Source organism: Hippopotamus amphibius, chromosome 8 (genome assembly GCF_030028045.1).
Source record: "Hippopotamus amphibius kiboko isolate mHipAmp2 chromosome 8, mHipAmp2.hap2, whole genome shotgun sequence".
Lineage (NCBI taxonomy): Eukaryota > Metazoa > Chordata > Mammalia > Artiodactyla > Hippopotamidae > Hippopotamus > Hippopotamus amphibius.
Genome location: NC_080193.1, coordinates 143,837,030 through 143,849,059, shown reverse-complemented (window position 1 = coordinate 143,849,059; position 12,030 = coordinate 143,837,030). Strand labels below are relative to the sequence as shown.

General features: G+C 41.3%; 1 protein-coding gene and 1 non-coding gene across 2 annotated transcripts in view; one reads left to right on the top strand and one right to left on the bottom strand.

Moving 5' to 3' along the window:
• Positions 1-12,030, top strand: part of LRP2 (LDL receptor related protein 2) — a 148,796-nt gene that overhangs the window by 86,911 nt on the left and 49,855 nt on the right. Inside the window, exons 39-46 of the mRNA XM_057746520.1 lie at positions 957-1,877; positions 2,011-2,176; positions 2,525-2,683; positions 3,987-4,273; positions 4,983-5,186; positions 5,754-5,996; positions 8,507-8,632; positions 9,760-9,887. Coding sequence (XP_057602503.1) covers positions 957-1,877; positions 2,011-2,176; positions 2,525-2,683; positions 3,987-4,273; positions 4,983-5,186; positions 5,754-5,996; positions 8,507-8,632; positions 9,760-9,887 — 2,234 coding nt within the window. The remainder of the gene's footprint in view (positions 1-956; positions 1,878-2,010; positions 2,177-2,524; positions 2,684-3,986; positions 4,274-4,982; positions 5,187-5,753; positions 5,997-8,506; positions 8,633-9,759; positions 9,888-12,030) is intronic.
• TRNAG-CCC (transfer RNA glycine (anticodon CCC)) lies at positions 3,551-3,623 on the bottom strand. The gene has a single exon. It is a non-coding gene; the product is annotated as a tRNA-Gly (tRNA).

The window sequence follows — 12,030 nt, the reverse complement described above, 5'->3', positions numbered from 1 at the left end:
TTTCAAATTACCACTTATTTTTAGTGATACACTGGAAAACAAATGTACTATGACTTTTAGAATATAATCCCATTATGTCAAAATAGGTATCATTGTGTGTTATCAAGCTTGGCAAGTAGATATCACTTAGAAGAATTAAAATGAAATGTTTCAATATTAAAATATGAAAATCTGGATACTGCAATAATAATTGCAAATAGTAAGTATGGTAATATGGTTAGGTAAGGCTTTAATTCGGTTCCTAAATTCCATTCCTGATGACAGGATAGAGCGAGGGTCAGCGGTCTGTGGCCTAACGGCCAGATGCGGCCCACTGCCTGTCTTGTAAGTAAAGTTTTGCGGGAACACAGCTCTGCCCACTCATTTCTGTGTTGCCTGTGATCGCTTTCACGTTACAGCGGCAGAGTCGAGCATACTGTATACTCGGCAAAGCCTAAAATCCTTACGACCTGGCCCTTTACAGAAAAAGTTTGGCAACCCTTCGTCGCAGGACCGTAGACTTCTGACTACATGGAATCAATATGGGATCCCTCTCTGTTCCTTAAACTACCTTGCTGCCAAGCCTTTTACTCTAGCATTTCCGTTGTTCTTTAATGCGCACAGGCAGATGGCCTTTTGTTTTGGTGTCTTCAGAAGGGCCCTGGGATGAAAACGTCCACACTCGTTAGAAAGACAGAGAAAAGCCCTCATGGTAATGCCAGGCACAGAGAGCATTTGATGACATGGATAACAGCCCGAGATATTACTGCCTCTCTCTCAACACGTGGGCGTAGAAGCTGTGTCGTGATAACATGTGCTTAGAGTCTTTGAAGATTCAGGTAGAAGAGGAAGGACATTCTGGAAAATACACCTTTCGGTAGAAAGTGGGTCATGATGTTTGCTATGTCTTACGAAAGGTACCTTCTTCTTTCTTCTTGGTTTTCCATTCATCAGCACGTGCTTTCATTTTCCTGCAGGAAATCTTTACTTCACCAATGCTTTTAGGTCTGAAACCCTGGTAGAAATTCTGAGGATCAACACCACCCACCGCCGTGTTCTCCTTAAAACCACAGTGGATATGCCCAGGGATATCGTTGTAGACCCCAAGAACAGATACCTCTTCTGGGCTGACTATGGGCAAAACCCAAAGATTGAACGTGCTTTTCTTGATTGTACCAATCGAACTGTGCTTATATCAGACATCGTTGCCACACCGCGGGGCTTGGCATTGGACTTTAGCAGTGGCTATGTTTATTGGGTTGATGACGCTCTGGATTTAATTGCAAGGATCAGGATTGAGGGAGGGCAGTCTGAAGTGATTCGTTTTGGCAGTCGTTACCCAACTCCTTATGCCATCACTGTATTTGGAAGTTCTATCATATGGGTAGACAGGAATTTAAAAAAAATCTTGCAAGCTAGCAAGGAACCATATGAAACAAATCCACCCACGGTGATAAGGGACAATATTGATTGGCTAAGAGATGTGACCGTCTTTGACCAGAACGTCCAGCCCCGGTCACCAGCAGAGGTCAACAACAACCCTTGCTTGGGAAATAACGGAGGGTGCTCCCATTTCTGCTTTGCTCTGCCGAAATCGCCCGCCCCAAAATGTGGCTGTGCCTTTGGGACCCTACAAGGCGATGGCAAGAGCTGTGTCATTTCACCGGAAAACTTCCTCATCTTTGCCTTGGATGATTCCTTGAGGAGCTTGCACTTTGACCCTGAAGACTATAGTCAACCTTTCTCAGCAATAAGTGTGGAAAGAATTGCCGTGGCCCTAGACTACGACAGCATAGATGACAGAATCTACTTCACTCAAATCTTACAATCTGGAAGAGGCCAGATTTCCTATATCAACCTGAATGCAAGGAGCCGTTCTCCCACCGTTGTTGTTTCGGGTAAGTGCGCTCTAAGTGTCGCTTACCGTGGAAGAAAACACAATGGGATCAACACGCAGGGATGACCCAAGGGTTCTAGAACGCATACGGAGACTCTAACTTCTTTTTTGTGTTTTTGTTGGTGTATCTCCAGGCATAGGGAGTCCTGAGGGCATTGCCTTTGACTGGATCAATAGAAGAATTTATTACAGTGACTACACCAACCAGACGATTAGGTCCATTGCCACGGATGGGTCTAAGCACGCTGTGATAGCCCGGGTTACAAAGCCACGAGCAATTGTGTTAGATCCTTGCCAAGGGTATGCCATGGTCTGCTTCTTTTTGGAGGGGGTGGGGTCTGAAATTATTTCATGCCCACAGAGAGCCAACGTTTTGTGGGCTTGTGTCACCGTAGCTACAGATGCAAGCATGAGTGACTCTACCTGGGAAGCAACTCCCACGGGTGCTAGGAAGAGTGGCAGCATACCAGGGAATGAATGCTCTCACTCAGTAAATCCCTGCTGGGCAAGTTGTATAGGTAGGAATGGAGTAGGGTTTCATATGCCACCTTGGTGTCAATTTGCAGTTCAAGAATGCTGCCGTCTTTCTTAAGTAAAAGGCAGTGTGAGGTTTCTTGTGGTGAATTATGACTCCTTTTGGGTCACTAGGTACATGTATTGGACTGACTGGAGCGCTAATGCCCAAATTGAGAGAGCCACGCTGGGAGGAAACTTCCGGGAATCCATCGTGAGCAGTAACCTGGTCTGGCCCAACGGGCTCACTCTGGACTATGAAGAAGACGTTCTCTACTGGGCCGATGCTAATCTGTACGTGTCTTTGGTTATTCCTGCGGGTGTTGATGAGAAGATTTCTTCCTCACCCTTCCAAAAAAGAGGGATATGTGTAATGTGACAAAATATTGGTGAATATATCTGTGAAAAATGATCTCTATCGTGAGATTGAGTAATTGTGAGCTGAAAGGCATCTAAAGAGGCATTACTAGATGAGTTAATTTCAACTATAATTACAAATGTAGTCATTCCATTTGTAATCTGCAGGTCCCATGTGACTACCATAAAATATGAGTGGCTTTTAAATACACCCTGATAGTCAAAGTTTTCTCTGGGCTTTAGCATTCAATGTCTTGTGAAAACATTTTCCTTCAGTCTTTGTCTTTTGGTCATTTTCTCTGAAGAAAATTCTTGTTGTGCGAGGTTCTTCTCAGTCAATTTCATAGTGTTTTCCCTACAAACTTCTGTCAGCTCTAATTTTATATGAAACTCTCCAAGTGCTCCTCAAACTACTCACATTCCAATCACCCTAATGATTGAAGAGATGAGATGATTTTTGTTTATTATGGCTGGTGTCTACATGTCGGGAATCTTCACTTTTCTTGCTTATTTTCTTATGATTTTGATCTTGTCACACGGAACACCTAACAACTTCATCTTTATTTTCTCACTTGAAATAAAGCAGTGAAGTTTTGTGTCTAAATTTGGATCATTCTAGGTAAATACCTTAAAGTAAATGACAAATGAAAAAAGTCGCTAAGGGGGTGGGAAGGGAAAAGTAATTCACATTTTAAAAAAATATTTATGTGTTTATTTATTTGGCTACACTGGGTCTTAGTTGTGGCTCGTGGGATCTTTAGTTGCGGCATGCAGAATCTTTTAGTTGCGGCGTGCAGGATCTAGTTCCCTGACCAGGGATTGAACCTGGGCCCCCTGCATTGGGAGCACAGAGCCTTAGCCACTGGGCCACCAGGGAGGTCCCACGTAATTCACATTTTATTGAGTGACTACTATGTGCTAAACACCAAGTTTCATGCAATATGTGTATTATTTGATAACATTCTCCTGTTGTCGAATGTCAGTCTGGTTCTTTTTGTAGGATTCCTTGTGGGTTATATTAATATTTGGAAATCAGTGATTTATATAGGCCATTGTTCGGTAAGCAGATGAAGTTCTCCCATTACCAGAAGAAACCTTTCTTGCTGCCGTATGTTCCACTTGAAAAGAAAGTTGGGGGCTTGTGTAAAGTCATGGTTTGGCTCAGGCATTGGGTACCAGTGGAGGAACTTATTCTTTCTGGATTCCAGCATTTTTTTTTTTTTTTCCATCTTCATTGTAGGCAGAAGATTGAGCGCATCACTCTAGACGGCCTGGAGCGGGAGGTCATTGTCAGCAGAGCTAATAATCCTTTTGGCTTGGCTGTCTACGGCCAGTATGTTTACTGGACTGACTGGTTCACTAAAAGAATTTACCGCGCGAACAAATATGATGGGTCAAGTCAGACTGCAATGACCACGACTCTTCCCTTCCTGCCTAAGGGTATTCGTGCTGTCGTGAAGAACCAACAGCAGTGTCACAATCCTTGCAGTCAGTTTAATGGGGGCTGCAGCCATATTTGTGCTCTAGGTAAGGCACTGGCCATGGAGATACATAGACTCATGGAGAGTCGTAAGGACGACCACTGGTAGGGAGGACGGAGGGAATATTCAGCTCCAACAGGAGAGGAAATTCCCTGTTTTCAGAGTAACGTATAAAATAGATATCAGGGTTTGTACGTTGAGAAGAAGACTTTGGAAGGTTTCTTTTCTGTACCATCTGGAGCCTCCTAACAGACATTTTTAATTCAAGCTTGAGGGAGGCAGAAAGAAACATGCGGGTTTGGCTGCTGCCCCTAGTGGCTTGAATAGAAATTTCATCAATGAGCTAACGTTCCTTATAAAAGGATTTAATTCTTTCACTTGGGAGGTACTGTTTATAGTTGATATCTTAGAGTGTGATGTGTGCTTCGGAAGTGTGTTTTATAGAGAACACCAAATTCATAGGACGATGTGCCTTTTGAGACTGTTGCTTTGCAGATTTTGCTGAGAAGGTAGAATCATTGCTAACGTTTCAGGGAAGACAAGAGATAGTGGTTTAAAGGTTAGGGTGAATTAGCCACGTTTATTAGGAATTCGTGGTGGTTCTTATTGGTGGAAAAATGACTCCGCGCAGAGTTTCCATGGTTTGTCTTAGAGAGCGTTTAATATAGAAGCTGTTGCCAGTGCTCTTCTGGAGGAGAAAATATGAATGTTTGCTACACAAATCTTTTGCTTTTTCTGGGCCTACCTTTCTTCAGGTCCAAATGGCCCCGAGTGCCAGTGCCCACATGAGGGCCACTGGTACCTGGCCAACAACAATAAGTACTGCATCCAGGATAATGGTACAAGGTGTGATAGTTCCAAGTTCACCTGCCTCACTGGAAAATGCATCCCGGTGCAGTGGAAATGTAATTTCATCGATGACTGTGGTGACAGCAGTGATGAGCTGGAAACTCTCTGTGGTGAGTTGGACTCTTGGAACTTTTGTTAGGAACTCATGACGTACCCAGTGTTTGGTCCTTTTAGAAGTGAAAAGCATTTACTCTGAGAATGTAGGCTGCGCTTTGCTTAAATCACACATAAGCTGATACATGTGCTGTGAAGTCGTGTGTGATGCTTTATCAGGAAGCACCTCTGTAGTGGTTAAGCAGAAAGGTGCTGGGTGCCATTTACAGTCTGTGGAGCCCTGGGAAAGTTACTTAACCTCTCTGGGCCTCACTCACATTCAAACATTGTGTTTGCATGCTTTAATGTGATTGAGCTAAACTTATACGTTGAGGTGGTAGAGAAATGGAGTGACTTTGCCATTTGCTTAAAAGACTTCACTTGCTAAAAGAAGCATACAACATATTTGCTTATTCGAACTAATTTGAAGTGTTATCTCACTTTGCATGCAGTACGTCTTGCAGCTTTTGCCTTGGAAGGTAAACCCAAAGTGTCTTATTTTATTTGAGTGGATCTTTTTAGAAAATGGGATGATACGTTAACCCAGAAGCTTCTTCAGTGTTTTTTTCTCCCCCTCCTCTTAGCGTATCACACCTGCCCTTCGACAAGCTTCACCTGTGCCAACGGGCGATGTGTCCAGTATCGTTACCGCTGTGATCACTACAACGACTGTGGGGACGACAGCGATGAGGCAGGGTGCCTGTTCAGGCCTTGTAACGAAACCACGGAACATACTTGCAGTAATGGAAAGTGCATCCCTCTTGACTTAGTCTGCGATGGATTGGACCACTGCCACGATCACAGTGCCTCAGATGAGAAAAATTGCTGTAAGTTTATCTTAAGTACTTATTGTGCTTTGGAGTCTTGAAGTCTCAGAGCTTGGGAGATGAAGTTTTTATATAAAGACACTGCATTTCTGAGAAAAACCCCCACAGTATTCATCTAAAACATACATTTCATTTTAATGCAGCCTACCAAGTGATTTTTAAAAACAATTCTACCTAATATTTGACTTATTCCCCTAAATTTGTGAATCCACACAGCCATTGACTAGTTCACCTTCAATATTTTATCCTTGGTTTATATATCCGATTGTTTTAAAGCTTTACCAGTGGTTACTGACAGAAATGATTGATTACCATGTTGTGGTTAATGTTTGTTGTACAAAAAGCTATGCAGGACAGTGTTGGCTGAAATGATTTGTCTCTTTAGTTTTTCTGGTAAATTGCTTTTTAGTGAATTGATTTTCCAAAATTTCTGCGATTTGTACTTTAGCATCTTGAGAAAACAAAAGGGCAGAGTGTGAGCACAAGTGTATTTTCAGTTTGGGTGTATCAACAGGCTCTGTTGCTTTTGTAGGCAGTTACACACAATATTTATTTGAGTGTACTTTTTTTTTTTTTCAATCAACAAGTAGCCGCTCTGTTTTATCTATCTCCCCTAACTTTTTTTTCTGAATATTTTAAAGCAGCTCCCAGACACACATCACTGATAAAGACATCTTGAAAAACAATTACTATGCCAGTATCATGTCCAACAAAATCAGCAATACTTACTTAATATCGTCGTCCTCAGTCCATATTCAATTTAAATGTCAACAGTTGCTCTGTTCAAATTAGGATTCAGACAAGGTCTCCACACTGATTTAGACTGGAATAGAGACCTAGAGGTTTGATTATGTTAGGCTCAATTCTTTGGGCAAGAAGACTTCATAGGTGGAACTGTCTATTTCTCGTTGTATCACATAATAAAGCACATAATGCTTGATTGTTCCACTTTAAGTGAGGATGAAAGTACTTAGTGAATTTACAAGTCAGCCTGAATCTTCCCTTAGGAAGTTCCCGTCAGCCTTTCCCCCAGTGGTTTTAGCATCCATGAGTGGTTGTTCCATAAATTTGTTTTTACTTTAAGGGTTACAGAGTAGGCATTTTACAATTTTACTCTTCCTTCCACATTTATTAGCTGAAGTTCCATAGGGAAGAAATTTCCCTTATCAACTATTTCGTTACCCTGAAATACTATTCCGCAGGGTAAATATCTGATTCTTTCCCTTTGCCAGTTTTCAGAGTAATGAGTTGGTGACCAATGAGCACTAAGTTTTTGCTTTGTTTTGTTTTTACTAAGGTATTAAGCTCATGGATTTTTACGTATTAGAGTTTTAATGCAGTGAAGTAATTTGGGTCCTGCTGAGTTGGGTCCTCTCTTATTTTGACTTGACCCCATTCAATCTCCCATCGCTCAGACTCGTACATTTCCTGTCTCAGACCTGGAACTGGCCTCATTCCTTTTGTGTTGGGTTACTCAGTCCTGTTTGGCTTTTATTGCTTCTAGGCCTTTTTGGTGGACAGAGCTAGGAGATACAATTCTTAAGGGAAAAAAAATCATATTGGTATTTTCCATTTTAATTTGAGGTAATAGGTTTTTACCTTTCAGATTTTATAATCACATCTGTTATACTTAAAATCTTGGTTTGTAATAAGTGACATTAACATAGTCACTTATTTGCTTTATTCTATAATAATTTCAACATGCCTATAATAGTTGCAAAGTAACCACACAAATGTCATTAAAGATTTTAGGTCCCTCTTGTTCTTAGAGTCTTTGCCACTGGGAATATGCCGTCGTTTGTTACAGTTTCCAAGTTAGGAGTTGCTATTCTTTATCCATTTTTATTTCATTATGTTTATTTATACAAAATAATGTGCATGGTTTCATAGTCAAAATTATATGACAAGGTCCATTCACAGAAGTCTTTCATCTTTGTCCTCCACCCCGCTCCCTCCATACTATTTTCAATCTATTCACAGTGGTGACAATTTTCATTAGTTTATCTTGTCATCATTGTTGCTGTTCTTCATGTAAGCATTTCTTTCTTGCTAGACACACACACTCATCATTTTTCTTACACAAAAGATAGCCTAGTGTTCTGCTTTCTTACTGTTGATATATCCTGGAGCTCATACCATCATGCCTTATTGCTATATAGAGATCTTCTTCATTCCTTTCTGAGCTACGTATGACTCCATTGTGTGGATATGCCATAGTGTGTTTAACCAAGAGTGGGGAGTCATGCTGATGCTATTAAATAATGAAAGCAGACAGTTTATACTACAAAGCAGCCTCCCCTCTCCTCCATGGCCTCTGGTATCAGCTGGAAATATCTTTTTACTAAAGAATATATAGCATCCCATAAGTGTCTTGGGTCATGTCTCTGTGGCAGTGTTAAGCATCCTTCCCTCCTGGTGGTTTGATTCTGCAATAGATCTGTTAGCGTGGATATGTAAGATGGATATGTGGTGGGTATGTTCCAAATGTTTATCTGGTTGTCTTTTTCAAGCTGCTCGCACTTGCCAGCCCGGATACATAAAATGTACGAATTCAACTCTTTGTATCCCTCATCTTTTCTTGTGTGATGGAGACAACGACTGTGGAGATATGAGTGACGAAAACCCCATTTTCTGCGGTAAGATAAACCTGCCTCTCTTTCTGTGGTTCCAGGGATGTGTGTCTTGAGCTCATACAAAGATACATGGCCTGGGTGTTTGGGCTAATTTCAATTTGTCATCTCAAGTTGACCTTGTAAGTAGATGCAGTAGGCAGTGACTTTACGATGTAATTCGAGGGGCATGAGAAGCCCCTTCTCTCTGTTCCCTGGCTGGAAATGTGACTCCAAATATTTCCTCTAGAGACAAATGCTAATGCCTGACCATGTGCAATTAAAGGCCTTTTGTCTTCAGAAACTGCAGGCAGGATTTGCTCATTAAGCCATCATGTTTACTCTCGATACGTTTATAGTAGCCATTAGTTACTGAAAGATTTTTTCTGTCTTTTTCATATGTTTGACTTTCAGAAACCTGAATTTCATATTTAGCCATTTGCTTTAATCAAATAATTTCCTGTATCTACAGCTCAAGTTGAAAGGCCTTTCTTAAGCTCGATAGCTTTGAGACTATTGGTGTAAAGAGATGCATCCTTTAAGAATTTAGTACTTGTCACCAGGCCAGGTTACAGTCCCAGAGCCGGCGTCAGTTGTAAAGACAGCAGCAAGAGGTAGCAGAAAATCTGGAACATCAGACCAGCGCTACCTCAGGTTATGTGAGAAAAAAAATCAGTGTTCACAGGTAGGCAGAGTCATTTCCTCAAATAAGTTACAAGGATGAATAAGCCAGAACTTTGCTAGAATCGTGGTCTAATGTGGCTGAAAGATTGTGTGTAGGGTGAACTCAGATTTGGTTATATTGTGGTTTTTCCTTTTCAATAGAATTTATGTTATGTTATGGCAGAAAACATAGACGCACATTTTCTTTTATCTATAATTTGGGATTTCATGCATCAAAAAAGATTGTCCTTTGGTATTTCTAACACACACAATTCATTTTTGAACCTCTGGAATAGAAAAAAATTCTGGGAAACTGGACCAGTGTTGCTTTCCCACGCACTTCCCTCCCCGTGGAAAACTTACAGAAAACTCCCTTCCCAGGCCTCAGTCTTCCTTTCTTGGCAGCTCTTATCCCGTTCAGAGATACAGGCAGGTTGTTAAGAGCAAGCTTGTGTGCTGCTCATGGGTTTTATCTCCTTTGCCTCCTGCAGCCTCTACGTCGTGTAAGAACAATGAGTTCCACTGCACCTCTGGGTCCTGTATTCCTAGCCTCTGGTATTGTGATCATGAAAGAGATTGTTCTGACGGCTCTGATGAACCTGACACTTGTGGTAAGAGCGTAAGCAGGCGTGAAAAGCACTGTGATGCAGCTGGAGCCCCTCTTCCAACTACTTCAAGTGTAGACGATGGTTCTGGCTGTGGAACGTTTGCACTGCTTGCTGTCACCGCTCAACAGCCGTTCATTAAAGACCTGTTCATGCAGGGCACTGGGTGGGTGGCTGATCGTCACACTTGCCTGGCTTGTAGGACTCAGCTGTAATTGACTCTGGATTGGAATTTCTCAGTTTGGCTGAGTTCCGACCCCTAAGAGTGTGGGAGCATCCCAAAGTGATTGAAATCATCGTATACATGCGGAGGGGGCATATGAGGGGCACGTATTTCTTCCTGTTCTGTGTGCCAGCCAAGGAGGTAGGGTCCCATGGCCATCTGAGCTTCCTAAGATGTTCCAAGGACCCTCTAGTTATGTGCTTGGAGGCACTTGTGTGCTGCTTGTGTTTGAAGGCTGCTGTTTACCTTTGCAAGTCCTCATCTATATCCATGCACAATTTTTCTTTCTTACATAATTGTAAACATATTAACGTACAGTCTTCTACATTGCTTTTTTGTCTGTCAGTATTGCTGTATAGGGGTCAGCAAACTGTGGCCATGGGCTAGCTGCTTGTCTTTATAAATTAAGTTTCATTAGAATGTAGCCACATCCTGGCTCTGGCTGCTTTTTTTGCTACAATGGCAGGGTCAAGTAGGTGCGACAGAGAACATAGAGCCTGTAAGCCTAAAATATATACTATCTGGTAAGAGAGCATTCGCTGACCCCTGTTATATAGTCTTCATACTCCTGTTTATTGGCTGTGTGATATTCCGTTGAGTGGTTATGTGATCACTGAGTTAACTGCCTCTATTTTAAGCATGTAGATTGCTCTATTATTTTTTTCTTGTATTGTAAATGTCACTGCAGTAAGTACCATCACATATAAAACTTTTTTTGGAGGGGTATTTTCTTTAGACCATTCACCTAGTTTTGCAGTTGAGTTCAGATTATTTTCTGTTTCTATTTTCCCTCAGGTTCAAATTCTGTGGCTAATAGAAAGTGATGTTAGAAGCTCTTTGCCAATTTCTTTTTCCCCAACATTAAGAGTTTTGTAGAAAACAAAGGACACACAGCGTTTTGAGGATCTGTAAAGGAAATAACTGTTAGGTGGGTAGAATAGTCTCAGAGAGTGGTTCAGATATATGAATAATAAATATAGTTTCCAAACTTCTCCATGGGAACCAAAGTCATAGTAATAGCAGCTGATACCAACTGTCTGACTTATTTAAATAGAAGTAAACACACAATCTGATATGAATACATTCTCATAACGTGCAGAGGTATTATTTTTTTCTGCTAGTTTTATTGAGATATAATTGACATACAGCACTGTGTGAGTTTAAGGTAGAGAGCATGATTTACATACATTTGAAGCGATTACAACCACAATAAGTTTAGCGAACATCCAATGTGCAGATATTATTTTAAAGAAGTAATAAGATATGTACAAAAGAGTAAAGTCCCCATTCCTTCACCCTCTCACAATCCCCTCACTCCCCAGACATAAGCACTATTAAGTGTGAATTCTTCTTAGCTTTATCTATATATCCTGACATGCAGTTTTTAAAACACAAGTGGGATCTTACTACATATATTTTTCTGCAGTTCGCCGCCCCCCGCCTCTTTTCTTAGCCTAACAATATCTTGTCAGTTAGAAAATGCAGCTCTATCTCATTCCTTTGCACTGCTGAATGTTACTTTAAAGTGTGGGTGATGGACGTGTTTTTATCCCTTTCCCAACTGATGGATGTTTCGGTTGTTTCCTTTTTTTCACTGTAAGACATAATGCTGGCATGAACAGCCTGCATATGTGGGAAGATTCTTATAGGCTAGATCTCTAGGAGTAGCGTTCTTGTGTCAAAGGGGATATATGTCTTCCAAAGGCTGTGTTGGTATATACTCCTTTCTTACCAGCTTGTGAAAGGTCCTGTGTCTCCTTAACTGTTATCTTTGTGCTGTAGTTTGAATGGTTAAAATTAAATTTTCTTTTGCCCTAGGCTGATTTTCAGGGGTCTCTGGGTTTACGGGCATATGACAACCTGGTTTGTTGACACGTGGGATATGATTAAGGAATTCTTATTGATGTTCTAGACAGCCCATGCTGTAGTAGGCT